Raw genomic sequence first — 20,462 nt, 5'->3', positions numbered from 1 at the left:
AGCTGGACTAGATGAATAAATCTTAGTGCTATATGGTCTATAGAAGAAAATGCTTCCTGAAATATCTTACTATTTCTTCATGAATTTTTATCATATTCCCCTTTAATATATATTCAGATTGGGCCTTTCATGAGTGTTTATGAGAAACGGATTTAAAATTGCATTTAAAACAGTATTCTCCTTCTTAGAGCCCTTTTCCTACAGGTAACTTTTAAAGATAAGCATATATTTGCAGGAAACATCTTCAAACTGGTTTTATATAATTGTCAAATAGGTTATTTCATATCAGACATTCAGAAGTAAAGAACTTACAATAGCAAAATGACCTGAAAGAAATAAAGGTTGTACTTGTAGTCACTGCTGTGTATCTGCTTTAAAAACAAAACCAAATTATGTGCAATCCCACATTCTGTGTTAATAGTAGCATTCCAATTTTACACTAACAACCAATTACCTAAATCATGCCTACTGCATACCATCTGATTTTATAGAAGACAACCTCTTTGGCACAGAGTATTCACAGGAGCAAGAAAATAAAGTATGATCTGTTGGAGCATGAATGTTGGAGAGAAAGAGAAGAAAACTGGAAATATTTGTTTTTAAAAAAGAAAGAAAAGAAAATGGGAATTGACTAGAATGACATAGGGGTGAGACATCTGTACTGCATGACCTATGTGTAAACACATGAGGGATCACAATCGTAATATTGGAGAACCAAAGACCTAAAAGCTTTGTAAATAAACTGATTCTGAGTACAAACAAAACCACCACTTCTCTTAGCCTGTTGGGCTGCATAATTTAAGTCTCCAATGCATGTCCATCGGTCTTCAGGTTTCAAGGAAACGCACCACTTAGAATGATCATAATAGGAGGAGAAGGAAGAATTCCATGGTATCTTGATTTGTTTTATGTTGTAGACATGGTAAGTAAGAGAGCAATTTGAGAAAAGGCCATGACCCTTGTGATGCCAGGATTCTATTAGAAAATCTGTTTTCAATTTCTGAGCCATCCAGTCTAGGTAGATATCTGGCAAAATGGGAAAGAAAGAAGGAAGGAAGGAAATAAATAAATTACCAATCCAATAATAGTTGGACAGAATTGTATTTCATAACCTTGGGTCAGCATAATCCAGATCAAGCACTAGGAACATTTAATTTAAACCCATTGGAAGTCGCCTATCTCTTCTTTTCAGGTTCCTGGGCTCCCCAGGGCTCCCTTTTGGACCTGGGGAACCCTTTTGGAGCCTTAGGATGGGGAGGTATGAGTTTTTAATAGCAAAAAAATCGCTGCCAGATCACTACCAGAAATGAGACTGCCGGCAGCCATTTTTTCATATTAAAGGCTTACCACCACCACCACGTTCTGAAACTCCCAAAGGATTCCCTAGGGCAGAAAGGATCCCTAGGTGACCTTGGAACCTGAAAACAGTTGATAAGAGACTTTCAATTAGTTTAGATTAAATGTCTCCTGGGCCCAATCCAGGTTATGCCAGTGCAAAGTTATGTCAACAGGATGTGAGGCTGATGCAAGAATAGAAGTACAGTATTTGGTTCACATTCTCACAGCTTAATGAGGGGCAAAAGAAATGCCATGTTCCTTCTACTGTCAGGCTGGAATAGGAACGGTCTTCTGCAAGGCCTCAAAGTTCCAACCTCTCTCAAAGTATTTAAGTATTGTTATAGATATTATTTTTTAAAGTAGCTCTTTCTCTTTTCTCAAAAGTACCAAATAATTACTTCTAGTTATTTTTAAAAATGTCTCCATGCTTGCTGGGTTTTGGTACAAAACACACCTTTCTTCCATCTACCTCCAATCCTATTCTTTCCTCAACACCCATAAGAGACCAGAAGCCAGTGGTCCAAGGTAAAGCATTAGAAAACACTTGAGTCACGTGATATTCCTTCTTCAACATTTACTGAGCACCACAACTATATACCTTCTTTCACCAAAAATAAGACCTAGCCTGAAAATAAGCTCTAGTAGGATTTTTCAGGATGCTCTTAAGCCCCAGTTAAGTGAAACTCCACCCTCCACCGTTGTGCAGCAACCAGAAGAAGATGACATGACAGTATTTGAATAAATGTAGATTGTTCTACAAACATCCCCTGAAAATAAAAGCAAAAAGCGTGCTGCTTATATAATGCCCCATAGTGCTTCAAGCACTCTATGGGCGGTTTACAAGTTAATTATGCAGGCTACACATTGCCCTCCCCAGCGAGCTGGGTGCTCATTTTACCGACCTCGGAAGGATGGAAGGCTGAGTCAACCTTGAGCTGGCTACCTGGGATTGAACCCCAGGTCGTGAGCAGAATTTTGACTGCAGTACAGCAGTTTAACCACTGCACCACGAGGCACAGTGGTTAAACTGCTGTACTGCAGCCAAATAAGCCCTAATGCATTTTTTGGAGCAAAAATTAATATACAGTAAGACCCTGTCTTATTTTCGGGGAAACACAGTAAGTCACTATACATGTTACATGACCAAAGTAATATAATTATCCCTTAATAAGTTACCACTGATTTAATTATACCTTCATTACTGAAAAAGGGAATGAACTGTAACTAATTTTTTTTTTGTAAACAGTTAATTCCAAGCTATACTCCTTTTCTGTCTTCATATAATCTCTGTTCTAGGCATGCATAAAAGCAAGCTGGGTGCAATTAAAGAGTGAAATGAAGCAGCTGAAAGAGGAAGCCATGACATTCCTAGGAGCCCTCATATTTTCTCCCCTTATAAAGCAAGCCTAGCACTGACAGAATATAACTGATGTAATTCAGTTCCTTCACCTGTTCCTCCTTTAGGATGTGGTATAAGTATTAGGAGTTGGTTTAGGCCACTGGTTCTTAACCTTTGTTACTCAGATGTTTTTGGACTACAACTCCCAGAAGCCTTCACCATCAGCTCTGCTGGCTGGGGTTTCAGGGAGTTGCAGTTCAAAAACACCTGAGTAACAAAGGTTAAGAACCACTGGTATAGGCAGTGGTTCTCAAACTGGGGTCCCCAGATGTTCTTGCACTACAATTCCCAGAAGCCTTCGCCACTTGTGCTGGCCAGGATTTGTGGGAGTTGCCGTCTGAACATCTGAGGACCCCAGTTTGACAACCACTGGTCTAAGGTGGTGGAAAGAAGGTAGAATAATAATGGATCTTCACATTTTTAAAAGACTAAATGAGACGTTCTTTTTTTTTTTGGCCTCATATGACAGCATCTTGTCTACTGTAGACAAGAACAAAATGCTTCCTGCTTTCTTCAGGATATTAAGTGAACATTTATTCATATGCAGTACAATATCACAGAATCACTTTTTTACTGAAAAATTAATATGGGGAAGTGGCCAACAGCAACTCCAGACCAAAACAATAATTCTTCCTCTTCCAGTTCCACTTATTTTACATGTCTCTTTTAATATCATAATGGTGCACATACTTTATCTGGTTGGCCATATGTCCTATTTTTCACAGGACAGTCTCATATTTGAAGGATCAATAAAGTGCTGTTCTGTAGCTGAAGTCAACTTTTATTTGAAGGTCTGTTCAGTCCAGAGTCAGGCTCTAAATTAGATAACCCGAAGATGGGAGAACATTGAAAGAGCCTGGAAGTTCCCCATTGTCACTTCTTCTTCTGTGATATGTGAAAGATCACATGCACTATCCTGCATTTTACTTTTTAATTCCAAATTCATGTAAAGGAAAAGCTGCAAACATATATAGATTTCTAAAATAAAGAGCATAATCAAGAAACGCAATGTTCACGTGTAAGCCTATAAATAGAAGCCCTTACCTTCATGGGAACTGTGTGTTTTGGCAAAGTTGAAGACTGTTTCCCCTTGGGCGGATTGGAGCTGGATAAGACGTTGCTTCCAAGGGACAGGGGGCGGTTCAGAGCCTGCACACATCATTTGCAGATTAAAGAGCTCCAGCTGGAAGGCTTTGGGGATGGAACAGTTGTAGATATTTGGATTGTAGCATAATAGTTGTTTGTCTGAACAAGATGAGAAGTAGTTAAGAGAGATGTTATCATAAGGCAGAAGTTAAACAATGCCCCTGTTCTGAAGAAGTAATAGAAGCGAGCTTTGAACAACGCCATTTCTGTGGAGAGATTGATGGAATCAATATCAGGAACATCAAAGGTAACAAGCCAAAGCTGCCAGATGGTATCACATCAAGCAGAATCTGATCAGTACAGTACTTGTAGAGTACATTTTCATTACCTATTTCTGCAAACTGATCATATCGGAATGTTAGGCAGATCACTGTCTGTCCATTGTATTTTCCAGTGTGTGGATAGCTATAGCCGTCTTCAGGAAATGGAGGGAACTCAGGAATACTGTGAATAACCCAGAAACCTTGATATTGGTCCAAGAATAGAAACCCTGCCATGAAGAGAGAAAGAGAAGATTCCAGGAAATGAGAATATTAGTGTGCCTGTGTAGCAGAAGGAGGCCCAACCCCCAAGCATAATATCCTATTGTATCTTCCTTAATAATAAAGGTTTTGTAAGCGAATATACAATTTATTGTATTATCTGAGGGATTTCCATCCATTTATTTCATCAGCATTCATGAATTAACCTTTCGCATGTACAGATGTATATTAAAAAAATCTGTTTCCTTTTAAAAAAATATTTATTCTCCAAAATACAGACAGCAACATATCATCATTATACAAAACAATACATATTGCAGAGCTGGTATCTCTGCACAGTAACCAACCTTATGCAGAAAAATTTATTCTGCTTATGCTTTGGAGAATAAAAAACAGGCACAAAGATGTTAGCTATCTTAGGTTGCAGGTATCTTAGTATGTTCATTATATAAGTGAGACAAGAAAAATATTGGGGACTTTAATTCTTTCATAAGGCCAATAAAAAAACTATGGCAAAGGTAGGCATGCAACCTCATTTGTGCTTATTTCTACAGGTGCTATTTCATATGCAAATTTTCTGCTTGAGAAAAATCCTATGTACCGTAGCAATAACTATTGGCAGCAAAATACATAAGAAACTAGGAATGCAGTGTCCTCTGGCTCCAGAGTTAAGGCATTTTTGGCCTCTGCATGTATTTTTTATGTTTGTGTGTATGAGGCAGGTTGAACGGAATGAGATTTAAATCTCCCCAGCTTCTGTGTGTGATGCTCCCAATCTGGACTGCAGTCCCGCACATTTATTCAGAACTAAGAAAGTGACACTGAGCTGCATGCTACACATTTAATAGAACATGTACTACAACTCTGTGGGATTTAGACACTATTTATTTTTATTTATTTATTTATTTGATTTATATCCCGCCCATCTGGTATAATTATACCACTCTGAGCGGCTAACAACAGAACACTAGGACATGTTCTACATTATAAATCAGCTAAATGTATGTCAGATATTGGCTGTTCCTTTAATTTATTTGTGGTTTAAGTTATAATAAAAAGAGTGCTTATCTTTACAAAGAGGAAAAAGGAGTTCCAAACAATTTACGAATACCTTTAGAGTGTCCACGAGTCCAGCTATAATTCATGTTGTTAGGTGGGCCATCATTGTAGATCACATACGCAGTATTGTTCTTCTAAAAGGAGACACCCCACAGACTTCAATATTTAATTCAGTTCAGAACGAAAAGGTTGTTTTTAAACAATGACATCTTCATGTCACTTGTTCAAAGCCCATATAATCATCTAGACAAGGGGTCCCCAACCCCTGGTCTGTGGCCTGGTGCCAGTACGTGGGCTTCCCAGGACTGGGCCGTGCAGACAGATCTCTGTCCCACACACGCACGCATGGCATGTCACACTTGCGGATGGGCGTGTCGCACTTGCACACACATGGGTGGGCATGACATGCTTGCCCGCATGTGCGCAAGCACGACACGCCCACCTGTGAGCATGGGAGTGCCCCCGCCCCCTGCGCACGGAGCCCACCCCCCCAAACAGTCCGCAGTTCCCAAAAAATTGGAGACTGATGATCTAGACGGCACAGCTACAGCATGTGACCATGTGAAGACAAGTCTGCCAAATCAAATGGAAGGAAAACCTGTTGCTGTGGCATTATGTCTCCTTGCAGTTCATCTGTAGTGGAATCTAAGATGCAGATCCATTTACATTGTGAAGCTTCTCAGGGATACAAGTTTATCTCAGAAACAACTTACTGCCCAGCCCTCAATTTTCAATTTTTTCATACAGTGCTTTGCCAAAGCAAATGTTTAGGCACAAGATAATGATGGTGATGCACAGCATTGCTCTATTTTTTAAAATTTGTAAACATTTTTACTCTGCCTTTCTCCTAAAAAGGACTCAAGGTGGTTTACATAATTAAAAACACAATATTATTTATTTATTTATTTATTTATTTATTTATTTATTTATTTATTTATTTATTTATTTATTTATTTATTTATTTATTTATTTATTTATTTATTTATTATTTCCCGCCTATCTGGTCGGTTAAGACCACTCTAGGCTCTAAATTATTAAAACATTTTAAAAAAAATAATAACATTACTATTAAAAGTGTTAGATAAAAGCATCACTAAAGCAGATTTAGAAGCAACAAATTGCAAACTATCCAGACAGTCAGTTGCTAGGGAAAAGTCTGCTTTAAGAGAAAGATCTTCCCTTGCTTGCAAAAAGACAGCAAAAGATGGGGCCAGCCTGGCCTTTGGTGGGGAGGGAGGACCAAAGTCTAGGAGCAGTGACAGAGAAGGTTCTCTCCTGTGTCCTCACCAAATCCGCCTGTGAAGGTGGTGGAATTGAGAGTAAGTTCTCCCGGAGGATCTTAATACCCGGGCAGGCTTAGCAAGGGAGTCATGGTTTTTGAGATCACTAGGACCCAAGCCAGGTAGGGATTTATAGGTTAAAACCAGCACTTTGAATGGTGCCTGTAAAGAAAATAGACCACAACAAGCAAAAACCTGCTGGTTGCAGCTGGAATTCTTGCTTACAGTGCTGAAGTAGGTTGGCTTTGAGCTGATTCTGCAAAACATGGTTTGAATTCTTATATTCTTAGGAAAGAGTGCTTCCTTATGTATTCGCGAAGGCTTCCTTATGCCTATTAAACACAGGGTAGTTCCGAGACTGCTCTCTGGCTTTGAAACCACAGGCCAAAGGAGGTAGAAGTATCTGACGGAGTGGACTTGTCACATTGGCTCACATTAAAATATAGCAGTTAGTCTTTAAGGTGCCATAATATTTTTCTCTTCATTATTTTTTATTTCGTTTTGGCCTGATAGGCTAGCACAGACTAACATGGCTACCTCTCCTAAAACTACAAATTCTCTTTTCAAAAAAACAGCAGGATGTCACATGATCCAAAACCAGCCCATGTTTGATCAAGAACATGATCTAGAAAAGTCAGCAGCAGCACGAGCAGTGATAAACTCCCTCATGTGAACCAGTTGGTGACACACCCTGGGACTATCCTGACATAGCCTGATGTCTTTCTCTAGTGCCCAGTATTTCTTCATGTTGGGCATAGCTACAAATTATCTCTCCTGCTTTGAGCTGTCACAGTGGTCCCTAGTACGCAGCATGTAAAATTACCCTCCTACAATGGTTGAATACAAACCAGTACAAGATGAAACTTTTGCTAAACATTTGCAATGTGCTTTCCCCAGTGTGTTATAATTGGTTGCATATCGTTAGTTTAAATCACTACCTTGTATTTAAATTTGCCTGAGAGAAAGATTGAGAAAGATCAGTTGTATACAATTAGCAACTTATCCGACTTTTATGTGTGTATGTGTGTGATTTAATAAACAATAGGTAATTATGAAGTCCTACTTTTAAAAAACTTACACTGAAAATGAAACAAATACAAATTGAAATATAAATTGTGTTGTGGAAAGTAGTTTCTTATTGTCATAACACAGATTAGATATTTTAGTCCCTAAGTCATCTTTTGTTGCAGAACTAGATATACAATGGAGATCTTGTCATTTGCACAACTGAAAGCAACCGTTTCACTCATATTCCACATTGGCCAGAATCCTGTTGGATTCATAAATTGTAAACCAGCAATAATGGATACAATGTGCATAGTCATGCTGGCTGTCCATCACACACTCTGCCATGCATTGATTGTGCAATCAGTCATGCATCCATTTACATGATGGCAGGAAAAACATGAAAACTGCTTGTGCAATGCCTTCATAGGCACAGATTTTTGCAGTAAGATTTTAGCCATTGCTATGGAATTTTAGTGGAAAGTGCTTGATTCTTCATACACAAATTCACCTTTGGACATGGGGCATTTTTATACCCTGCAATTCCCAGGAATCCTCCTTAGGGTTAGAATATGATACCACCTGACACACACAAAAAGGAAAGAAATCTTTGTACATGAAAAGGTAATTAAATAATAAATTATTGCTGATTTCAGACGTTATTAAGACCTTAGAACATGACTGATAAAAAATTGTCTCATTCCATTAAGTGCAGATAAAAATATCAGCTAACAACAATGCTATACTGTATTTAGCATCCTGTCCAAGTTTTAAATTTGCATAATCCTTCCCTAACATAATTGAAAGATATATAGTACAGTCCCATACTATTGCCAACAGTTGGCTGCCTAAGAAAGTTACTATGCATGAAAATCAACATGACTCAGTATTAAATGTGACAGACGGTAGGGCTGAATACTAGAGATGGGGACAAAGCGCCAAAATGGTGCTTCGTCTTGGTTCGTGGGTGGTCAAACTTGATGACCCATGAACTGCCCTCTAGTGACCCAATGAATAATGAATCAATTCATCATATATTATTTTTTTGCTTTCCCTCTTGCTATGCCCTGCGAGGCATAGCAAGAGGAGCGGAAAAGGGATCAAAGCAATCACACAGCTGAGGGATGGGGGATCCCTTTGATCCCTCTTTGATCCCTTCCCTCCTCTTCTTATGCTGTGCAGGCATAGGAAGAGCAGGAAAGGGGAACCAAACCATCCCCCAGCCCCAGGAGAGGGAATCCCTTCATGCAGGCTTTAGCAAGCCACCCAAAGGGAAAACCCCTCTCTGGTTATGCCCTTAAGGAACTGCTGATCCACGGGGGCATAAGCAGATAGGGAACGAAGGAACAAATATAAAAGGGTTATATTCATTCCTTCATATTCATTGAGGTCTCTGGACCCCAAGAATACGACACAACAAATATCTGACGAATCAGGGATATTTAACAAATATCCTGATTCATTTTTATATTCATCCCCATGTCTACTGAATACCTTTAATTTCTCTCCCTCTTTCTCTCTCCCTCTCCCTCCCTCCTCCCTGAGGCTGTTCACACTGGCATATAAATCAATATATGGATCTCTGTTGCCATGGTTTGCATCAAGCCAAATGATGGCACCCACCCATGCTTCCCTTTAGCTCAATACATCTGTTGCCTTTAAGAAGTGTCCTCTACCTTTTGGATGGGGTGTTCTACTATATTTGGTATGGGTTGTAAGGCTGGAATAAAAATCCATTCCCACTGAGTGTTGTCACTTGGAATGAATCAGCTCCTTTCAGTGTCAATTTCTGGTACCCTGAAGTGTTTTATGAGCTGTTTCAGGATCTTGGAAACTGAATACCTCCCCTGATAATTTGTGGATGATTTTTTTTACATCTGTAAAGTGATGCATCACTTCTGTTAAATTTAGAAAATGTTTTTTTACCTGTCTGTGTATTACTGAATGCAGCATTCACTTCTCCTTCCTTCCCTCCCACTCTGCAACTTACCAAGTGTCTTTCCTTGACAAGGCATCTGCAATAAAGGTCTCTTTATAACCTGCTGGGGCAGAGGGTCACACAACAAAAGCTGAACATCTCCCTCTCCCTCTCTCTCACAGAACACCCTACCTTGAAGGCATCTCCACGGCTTTGAGCAGTTTCTCAATTGGCAATACACAGACAGGCAAAGAAAAAATGTTTTATTTATTTAACAGAAGTGTTTCTTACAGGAGACTGTAAGAAAAAATAATTTCACTTCCCCTAACCCTCCACTATCAGGGGAACATTTAATTGAGAGCAGCAGCCAAAGTGCCATTTGGATGGGAGGAGTGCACCACATGGCAAATCACTTCTCTCCTGAATTTAACTGGAACTTTTAAACTCAATCCAGGCCACATTAAAATGGACAGTCTCTCTCTCTTTCTCTTTTGCAAACTGATATAACTTTAACTGTCATAGCTTTATCTTACAAGATCCTTGGATTTGTAATATGGTGAGGTACTTAATAATTCGCTGCTAGAGAACTTTGGTACACACACACACTGAATTATAGCACTTGAACTCTGTAGCATAGACTTGTAAGTCCCTCATCAAAGTATGAACCATGAGATTTCATAAGTTGGAAGTATGGCAGATAAGGTAGTATCAAATCAGGATAGCTGAGTAGTGTATATACATTTATGGAGCCTTCCTCTCTAAATAGTTATAGTACAGTACTTGGTTTCTTACCAAGATTTCATCTCTCGAGTTCTGGAGCTTTTTTTTCAGGCCTGCTTTATTTGAATTTGTTTCCACTTGCCTTGTATTTGTAAGTTTGGTAGAGCTGCTGTAATGTTTGCCCGAGAGCACTCTTTGTCATGTTGATGAAATATTCACTCCGTTTCCAGGTTGGAGCCAAAGCATCCATAAACATGTATTCTAGCCCACTGCCAGGCACGTCAGAACCCACATACTTTGGGAATTTATAAAGGATATACCTCATGGTGGGAAAAGGAAAGGAAAGGAAGTATTAGTGGGAATCATCCTTTTATTAGGAGTAAATTGCAAAGCTTTATGAAAAGGCAGTACACAAAACATATAGTTTGTTTTGCCTTATAAATAAAATTATCATAATGTATACCTGCAGTTGGCTTAAAGGCAGTGAACAGTTTTTTCAACTACACATAGCTCAAACTTCAGATTTGCTACTATATGCATCAAAACAGCAAGGTAGCAGCCCGGTATTGCTTTGTACTGTAGATGCTTGGTGGAAAATATAGGAGACCATCAAGAAAGAAAACAAAGGCTTGATCTTTGCTGCACAAGAACAAGCACTCCAAACTAATGTCATGGAAGATAAAATTCTGTTAATTAGTGTACAGTAAATAGCAAATGTCAGCTCTGTCGAGAAAAAGATGAAACTGCGTCACACCTCATCTGTGAATGTTCAGAGTACAAAGCTAGACATGACAGAGTTGCAAATTTAAAACACTAGTTATTACGTAAAAAAATATAATTTGCCAGCATCCAATAATCCATGGGAACATCAGTTAGAGAAGATGTCAGAAAACAACCTAGTTAAGATCTTGTGGGACTTTTGAATTCAAATAGACAGGCACCTCAAGCATATTACACCAGTTGTAACAGTAACAGAATGAAAAAATGTCTAGAGATCATGGACATTGTAATTCCAGGGGATGCCAGAGTGGAAGACAGAAATAACTCGCTACTGAATGAAACACATTTCAGTGGTCCCTATAGCCAACGGGGCATTGAGGTCAATGTCACATAATTTTATAAAATATTATAATCAACTGCACAGCTCTGAAATGACATCATTACAGATTTTGTGGGAGGAAACAACCTTGGATATATTAGGAACATCATACATCGTACACTAATATACAATTGATATTTAGATTTTTGGTTGAAACTTTTATCTGTCACATAATATATAATACCAGTCAACGCCAGTGATGTATATCACCATCATCATCATCACCCCACTTCCAGCCACCAGGAGTTAGGAATTCCCTCAATGTGAGAGTTCATTTTAGGAGGCAGGAGTCCTACTGCACTGTATCCATGCAGTTACAAGGGACTTTATCAAAGCTGAACTTTTTTTCTTGTTGCACAAGTGTATCGGCCTGCAGGCAGGGTCATTAACAAGTTTTTGTTGCAGATATAATTTCAGTGCTGTTACATGAATGCAGGAAATCTCTTACAAGCTCACGTTAGGTGATGTTTGGGTACATATCTAGCAAACTGCAGTGAAACCGTTCTTATATATAAGAACAGGTTTGTGCAAACTTGTGCAAAAGAATAAGTTTGTGTGCATTTTCATCTGGGCTAATAAAATGTTTTTAAAAAGCTACCCTACCACATTGCAAGAATGCTCCCTTTAATTCCATAATCAGTGCATTAAAGCAGAATATGAGAAGAGTAAAAGTTGGGACAGACATGAAATGCATTTGCTCAGATTTATTTAATCTTTCTGCTAAGTGTTGGCACTATAGATAAATGCATGCTTCACCAGATGTAGTACTTAAGTATGTTATATTTATTTTGTGCAAGGAGAAGTGGCTTTTATGCAGTAGTTTCACTTCTGCTCCTCATAAGATACTTCATGCCAAACAAATGTGGAAGCCAGTTATGCTTAATTGTGCATAACTGACTCGAAACATTTGCATGGAGTGGAGAGTCGGTGAGAGAGTTTCTTTTTGTTTGTGTGTGCATGTGCGTGTTGCTGCTTGTTCATGTGTTCTTGTTTTTATGCAGCTTATACTCAGGTTGAAAGAAATGCTACAATATATTCTGACAATATTTTAATTTTTCTGTTAATGCCCATGTGCTACAGACAGTATGTCTTAGCTGAACCTGTTTCTGCTCAATTAGCATCTTACTGTAAGATGCTAATTTGTTCCTAATAACACCTGACTTCTGAGGGTAAGGAAGGCGTAACAACTGCACACTCAGCTAATGACTGGTGACTAGATAAAGGATATTTGTATTCGTCTCCTGGGGGGGATGAATATGAATATTGTCCGTGCAAGTGGCCGGGCCCTTTCAACCCATCCCTGAGAATCGGCCGGTCCACTTACTGCTCCCAGAGCGGTGTGCATGGCTGTAATCCTTCATGTTGCGACAGTCATGGAAGTAGCCCAGCCAGGGCTTACCTGCCTCCCTGCGCTGCTGACCGCTCCAGCAAGGATACGGGATGATGAGTCTTCCCACTCAGCTGCTGAGTGGTCAGCAGTGCAGGAAGGTGGGGAAGTCCCGTCTGAGCTACTTCTGTGATTGGTGCGGCACTAATGACAATGGCTGGGTGCGCCATGCCGCGAGGGCTAGGTGGACCGACCAGTTCTGGGGCTGAGTTGAAAGGGCCTGGCCACCTGTGGTGGCGATATTCATATTTATCTCCCCCAGGAGATGAATACGAATGTTCCATCTCTACTAGTAACACCATTAAATATTTTGATATCAGGAGTAACATTTTATTTCTTAGTTTCAAGGAGTAGAACACTTTCCTGAAGCATTTCAGGTGTGTGTGTGTGTGTGTGTGTGTGTGTGTGTGTGTGTGTGTGTTAATTCTGGGCCATTTTCGTACTTTGTTAGATGGCGCTCCTCAAGAATCTTAGAAACAATAAATAATACCCTAAGTAATATAGCAACTAGCTGATCTTTTTTCTTAATGTTAACAGTAACAAAGCTCTTGCTTGTGTTTTTTGTCATGAATTACACAATGAATTAATTTTTTAAAATCAAATTGCCAAGGTGGGCTTTTTTACGGGTACAACAGGCTGTCTCCAAAAATCTCTATAGCCCTTGGGTCTTATTTGGACGATTCAGATGGATTGTGGAGTCTGAATTTTGATAATGGTTTAATATACTTTAAATTGTAGATGTAATATACTTAAAGAATTTTAGTAAAATGCAGTGCAACATTTGAATGATCGCTTACACATGACAAAAAAAGAGAAATATCTTACAGTATCCCTAAAACAGGACAACTGATTTGCCTAAAATATGCAGTTGCCTGTGGATGTGCTTATACATCCACACATGTACACACACACACGTACACACACACACACAGAGAGAGAGGGAGAGGGAGAGGGAGAGAGAGAGAGTTGCATGTGTACATACATATTTGGAAATAATGTATGCATACTTTGGAACTCTTACTGTAATTAAATAGACTGTGACGAGGTGACCTGTATGCCTCCTCAGTCTATACTGTGTTGCTGAAAATGCTTGATAGGCAAATGCTCTTCCTTGTTACAGTTTGTTTGGGTTTTTTTTTACCTTTAAACTAGACTTGGAGTAGACATCCTTCAAACAGAGGAAAGCTTCAAATAGAGGACCACCCACTGTAAGGTTGGGCACATGGCCAATCTGAGTTGCATACCATAATTCCATAACATTAAAAGTGTATTTATCCACTGACAGAAAATAGAAAAATTTAAGAAAAAAGAAACTTTGAAAAAGTTACAGTCAGGGACAGATAATTAGATAATAATGGAGGTTGCATAACACTGCCCAACAGTGAAAAACACTAGGTCCACTGATCAAGAACAACCAACTTATTATTTCTTACAGAGAGCTACTATGTCAGAACTTTGAGTTTTGATGAATGAATCAGATGATTCACAAAGTTTATGTCACTGTGCTAGGACTCTCAAGAGCAGATACACCTCATTACAAAAATGGTTAGGCTAGTAACATTTTTGAAATTTTCTTTTGTCAGTCCTGCATTTCTATAGAAGGAATTGAGGGGAGAAAAAACAACACCAGCTATTTCTGTGAGGTGTAGCTCAATGTACAGTATGTTCTATTCTTAATGTTTCTGTTTCCCTAGGGTTTGAAATTATACTGCATGACTGTTTTTCTCCCTTGATCAAAAGAAACAAGCTCTCTGTGAATCAATGGCTATTGTGCAATTAATCATTCTGAAATGACATGCTAAATTACATAGAATCCTAATCAGATTTTTGTAACCTATATTTCATGTACTACCCACAGAGTTCAAAGGCTATGCAGTTAACAGCTTCTGATGTTAATTTGCTAATTATTTTCTTTTACTTGGGCTTCATAACGTTATTTCTATTAAAAACAACCAGTTAGCTTCTGCTTCCCCCAACCGACCTTTTTTTACTTACCAGTCAACCGGCTTGCCATCTTCATTTATGCAGGAAATGCCAGTTGCCCACAGGGGCAGGATAGGACCAAGTAAGAACAAAGATAAGCTCCATAAAGAACTGACAGTCATCTTGGCTCCATCAACAGATCACAAAGGGGAAGTGCTGCTTATGAAGAGGCTTGTTTATCTGAAGCTCTCTGGCCTTGGTCTTTCAATTTAGTTTCGTTTTACTGTCAGCTCTCAGTAGAGTGAATTGAAACTACAGTTAGGTTGGAAAGTGCAACATCTGGAAAGCCCAACATGCTATCACAGAAGGAAAACCTCTGTAGTTTAAAACACACAATCAAAATACATTCAAAAGAATTTTACATATTTACTTGCCTCTAATCATCATCTTTCCTGCAAAGGTGTTCATTTTAGACACATAACAAATATGTGAAGTAGAGTAGCTTAAGAAATGGCTACTAATCTGAGGTTAACCACTAAGCTCCATGACCAAACACACATAAAACAGTCAATATGCCTTTTTCTAGTCCTACTGATGTTGGCAACAGGCATTACATATCCTAAACATTTCCATATATCATTTTCTGGTTCTGTCTTTACACAAAGAATGAGTGTAAACAATGCTGGTAGAAGCTAATCTTTTCAGGTTGACTGAAAATCCAAGACACTAAGAAAAATATACAACAGCACATCAACATCTCATTGTTGTTAAGAGTTCATCAGCAGCCCAAGGTATGATTGGAAGTCAACTGTGCTTATGTCACTTGGTTTTCATGGCTTCACTATTCAGCTCTTAGTGACTCACATTTGGATGTGTAAACTATTCCCATTGCAAAGCATTGTTTTACAAAGGAGCAAGATGATAACACAGTGCAAGTTTTGCCTGTCTTTGGTGATGACAGACATTCATGTCACCGTTTGATATTGCAGTTGTTAAAGAGTGAACTTGCATGTGGGAACCAGGCCAGGGAGCCTGTGCTTCATCCAGTACTTTTGCAGCACAAAACAGCTTTCTTTGGTTATATACATGAGCCCTCAATTATATTATACAAAGAACCCTTTGAGGCCTTGGTGCTGGGCCAACAGATAAGTGGCATCAGCTCCATCATAAAATAAGTTAAATGTGAGAGAAGTTCTCTTCCAAACTAATTTTACATCACAATCTTTGTTGTAATGCATTTGTCTCTCATGATTATATGCTGTGATGGGCACGCACTAGTTTCATCCATTTTAAATTGCTGGCTGTATGTGCATTTTATGAAGGTGATGTGTTGGCAAGTTTTGCACCAGCTATTCTGGTAGGATCCTATTGTGTGCTAGAGATGAATTTGCCCTAGTTCTGAGCTTTGAGAAGCTTTCACAAATGATGAAAATGATGGCAACAATAGTGACATCATCCCTTCTGAATGGAAAGGAGGCATAAAAGTAATTTAGGGTGCAATCAGACAGTGATAAAGGATTATATCTGATCACACTGGACAGAGTCACTTAGCTGAGCATGATCTCCCTTAAAATGACCTTTCTGTGCATACGGGAATCACTCCAGCCCAGCCCCCAAAATGGATAGGCCTACTATTGCACCCAAAAAGTCCATGTTGGGCCTGGAGCAGGGTTGGGCCGGTTTGCTGTCTCCTCCGTGTTGTCTGATCAGTGGAAAATAGCTTGCATCAGACTGTGCCACAAGCTGTCCAAAATGTGAGCTCTCTCTGATCACACCTACACTTGATTTGCTTGGCCAAGGTGTAAATCCAAGCTCTATGCACACCATAGCATTTCAGGTTAGCTACACTGCATTTATAAAGGTAAGTAATTCATGTCATGTATTCTCAAAGGCTTTCACGGCCGGGATCTGATGGTTGTTGTGGGTTTTTCAGGCTGTTTGGCCGTGTTCTGAAGATTGTTCTTCCTGACGTTTCGCCAGTCTCTGTGGCCGGCATCTTCAGAGGACAGGAGTCAGAACTCTGTCCATGCTCCCAACAACCAATTCATGTCATCTTGTGTTTGCATCATTAATTCCTAGCAAGGAATTAACCTCTCTCCCACCTCATTCTCATAGATACTACAAAGCCAAGCATTTTGTACCCAGGTTGATTAAAAGCCTAGTGCTGGTATGTGCATTTTTCAGTTCTTTCTATAATCCGTATGATAATGTCTATGTGGGTGTGGATGAGAAAGAAACATTGAATCCGTCGGCATCCTGAGATCAAAGCCTCTATGTGTCAGTTCTGAATCTATATTGTTTATTTCTTCATAAAGGATCTTTTAATTTTGCTTAGCAAATTTTTGTTTTAGGTGTTACATGCTTATTACAAATGCAGATGCAATCATATTCATAGATGCACAGTAGATAACTCATTAAATTAAGAAGTCCAGTGTACATGATAAATTAATGGTAATATTTTACTTACTCCTCATGTAATTAACAAAAGGGAATATATACGGTATATTGCAATGTCTCTTGGTGATTTCTTTCTGTCACTCAGATAAATACATTTTATCAGTAATTTTCCATCTCGCCTTTTTTCTGTATAGCCATGTGTCTGCCATTGTAGCTGTTGCCCATGATATTCAATAGTGTTTCTGAGGGAGGCAACTCCTCTCTTTGACATTTGCTCTGAGGTATTTTGGCCTTGAGATAATTTTAATAGAGGACTGTTGAACATTTTTAACAGAGCAACCGTGTGTCTGCACTGTGCCACTCTAGGCTGCAGTTGGGGTGCACTGGACAGAGTGTTCCTTCAAAGTACACATTTCCTTCCCTAAGGCTGGAAGTACAGCTTTGCAGTAATTCAGAATAAAGTTATTTACTGTGGATTAACTGCAAACAGGCATTGCTAGCAACAAAACCCAGTTTTAATGTGCACAAATGTAAAGAATTGCTGGATCTCACAAAACAAAGATGCATGGAATGTGCATTAGAAGGTGACGGTCCCAAAAGTGATGGGACTGGGGATGTAGATGGAGAGAAGAGAGAAAGGTAGGGACCATAAAGCTGAGAATTTGGGCTGGAGATGCCTTGAAGGGGCACCTTGTCCAAAGTTCTGAAGGCAGCTCCAGAGGATTCGAATGACTTGTGTGCACTTGTCTGCATTACTCTCTCTCTCTCTCTTTCTCTGTGTGTGAGTTGCCTGAAGCTTTCCTTCTGGAGGAGCTTTCTGGAAGGTGTAAAAGTTGGGGACACACTCTACTTCAGATAGGATAAAAGTGTGGATAAGATGCCATTTTGAAACTGAAGTAGAACTTGCATCATGTGCCTTGACAAGAGTTCCTAATGGTTCCATCCAGTTTTCTGGATTGTGTAGTTTTGGACACAGAAAATATTCCTTCCATGTAGAAAATTATATGGCAGAAATTAGAGTGCAGTAAATTTCTATGTGAGGATAATATGTATGTATATATATGTACGGTGGGTGGGGTGGCGGACACATTCACCCCTGTAAAACCCTTTGCTGCATTGCTGAAAGGATGCAACTCAAATGTAGGTTTATCACCTTGATGTGAAATAGGCATCAGTCTAAGAAGACAGAAACATCATCATTTGTCAAAGAAAGATGTGACATTTCACGCGGCTCCACTGACACTATCCCAGGACATTCAGCCTCCATTTGCCCAGCCCCACAAACACTGTGCTTGAAGGTGAGGTGCTGGCCTTGTCCACCCTCCCTAGGAGACAAATTAGTTTTAGAAAGCAGCTAAACCTGTAGGTGAGGTGCCAAGTAATTTCATCCAAAAACCTGTACTACAAGAGATGATTCTAGCCTGGAAACTTTTATGTACAGTACACACTCAGCATTTTATGTGCAATTCAGCTGACACATATAGGACTTTGGTACAACACCTTAATGGAACCTCTTTAGAAGACAGAGAGTGACACCAAAAAATGTGGTTAAACATGTAAACAAACACATCCATATTTAATTTGTATGTGTTGCTATTTAACTAACCACCAGCTATGAGTGTTCAGGTGAAGGTTGGGGTGAGTCAGGTAGAAATGTTGAATTATGATGCAGAAATATTGCTATTATACAATGGGAAGTAAAGGCAGATGTACAATATAAAGCAGACATTTATCATCCCAATCAGTCAATTTTAGTATGATTTCCCAGATTGCTGGTCAATAATAGTTGTGTTAGAACCAACCAAAGTGTCTCGGAACAGCGTGCAAGCCTGCTAGTTCTCATCATCAGAGTGAATGGTACAGAAGCAAGGAGGATGGTACTGGGATTGGTGGTGAAAGGGGAAAAAAAATAAAGAAATAACTAGACAGAAAACCAACCAACCAAAGAGAAAAGGTACAAAAATTATGTTAAATGTTGTAGGCATGGAATCTTCATTTCAACTAAGTATTGAGGTGGAGATTACAAATGTAATGGATTCATCCATCTTAGGTGTGTAGGTATGAGGTTGTTCCCAGAATGGAGCAGGGACTCACTACTGTTTTTGGAAACAAAAGCCCAAGTGAAGCAAAAAGGATCCTGCCAAGGCAGAGTGTGAAAGTAAAGAGAAACATGACAGCCTTTATTTTAGCAAATTCAGACCCTAATCACAGAGTTGTGTATTTTTCCAATCCAGCTGTAGCACCTCAATGAAAGAATTAACTCCACTTAGAGGCTTAACTGGTGCCAACTGTAATTTCATTTAGGCATCAAGTTAAAACATGGTTATATACCAAGGCCTTCGGGGATTAAGGTTCATAGCTTTCATAGATGGTGGAGGCTCTTTTACTGTGGTTGGTTTTTAATGTAGGCAATTTTAAAAGGTTTTAAATTATTTAATGTTATTTTTATAGTTGTACTCTGCCTTGAGATCATAGGATATAGGGCGGAATATAAATATTCTAAATAAATACATTTTAAAATATAAACCCAAATTATACCAAAGTATATTGGTAGTGTTTATTCCTAGTCTCTGAGCAGTGGAAAAAAAAATCCAGGGACCGGATAACACTTGCCCGGGTTTTATCTAATCTAAATTAAGACAGCCAGAGTGGTATAGTGGCTGACTCAGCATTGAGAGATCTAAATTCAAATCAGCATTGAGCTATGAAACCCATGGGGTCACCTTAGGCCAGTCACCTTCTCAATTTGACCTACTTTGCTGGCTTATTATGGGCCTAAAGTAGGAAGAAGGAAAGCCATGCATGCACCTTAAACTCATCAAAAGAATTATAGGATAGAATTATGACTAATAAAGAACAAAGAAATAAATTTCTCTTGCAAACAGATTACTGGGACTTTGTGGCATTTGAATTTATTTGCAGATGTATAGATTGAGAATAGATGGGGGTACTGTTTAACACAACAGCAGACAATGAAATTTGATTTCCGTAGAGACATCAGATTTGGTCTTTATCAGGTTTCCAGAGAGAGGCAGCCCTCAAAATGCTTTCCAAGTCCAAAGCTCAGCTCTCCCTTCTATGGTTCTACCCTAATTTAAAAAAAAAAAAAAACCCAAAAAACTACGGTACAGTCAGTCTCATTTAATTTCATAGACAGATAGGAATGACAGAATGTATTATTCTTAGTTTGGGAAAAAGAGGTGGGAAGATATATCCTCTTCAAAAGATTTAAGGAAGAGCTTTTATTGGGAACAGTCAGCAAGAAACCTTTCAGCTCAATTCAATCCTTAGTCTCCAGCAGAGCAGACC

General features: G+C 39.1%; 1 protein-coding gene across 1 annotated transcript; it reads right to left on the bottom strand.

Moving 5' to 3' along the window:
• Positions 1 to 228: 228 nt before the first annotated feature.
• On the bottom strand, positions 229 to 15,049 carry DNASE2B (deoxyribonuclease 2 beta). Its single transcript, XM_020795041.3, has 6 exons — positions 14,829 to 15,049; positions 10,490 to 10,667; positions 5,477 to 5,558; positions 4,212 to 4,373; positions 3,782 to 3,982; positions 229 to 1,026 (listed from the first exon to the last, which is right to left on the bottom strand). Exons 1-6 carry the CDS (start codon positions 14,936 to 14,938, stop codon positions 671 to 673), a joined length of 1,089 nt encoding a protein of 362 aa, XP_020650700.3. The 5' UTR covers positions 14,939 to 15,049; the 3' UTR covers positions 229 to 670.
• Positions 15,050 to 20,462: the final 5,413 nt, after the last annotated feature.

The sequence above is a fragment of the Pogona vitticeps genome, chromosome 4, assembly GCF_051106095.1.
Source record: "Pogona vitticeps strain Pit_001003342236 chromosome 4, PviZW2.1, whole genome shotgun sequence".
In the NCBI taxonomy this organism is placed as follows: domain Eukaryota; kingdom Metazoa; phylum Chordata; class Lepidosauria; order Squamata; family Agamidae; genus Pogona; species Pogona vitticeps.
The sequence above is the reverse complement of the archived record's forward strand: the minus strand, read 5'-3'. Positions and strand labels throughout refer to the sequence as shown.

Bases quoted from the DNA above. Each gene is read 5' to 3' on its own strand.
- DNASE2B (XM_020795041.3), bottom strand. From the start codon at position 14,938: ATGACTGTCAGTTCTTTATGGAGCTTATCTTTGTTCTTACTTGGTCCT. The intron at 3,983-4,211 runs GTAATGAAAATG...CATCTTGTTCAG, and splicing joins TGATCAGTTTGCAGAAATAG to ACAAACAACTATTATGCTAC. The intron at 1,027-3,781 runs GTAAGGGCTTCT...CCATTTTGCCAG, and splicing joins AACACACAGTTCCCATGAAG to ATATCTACCTAGACTGGATG.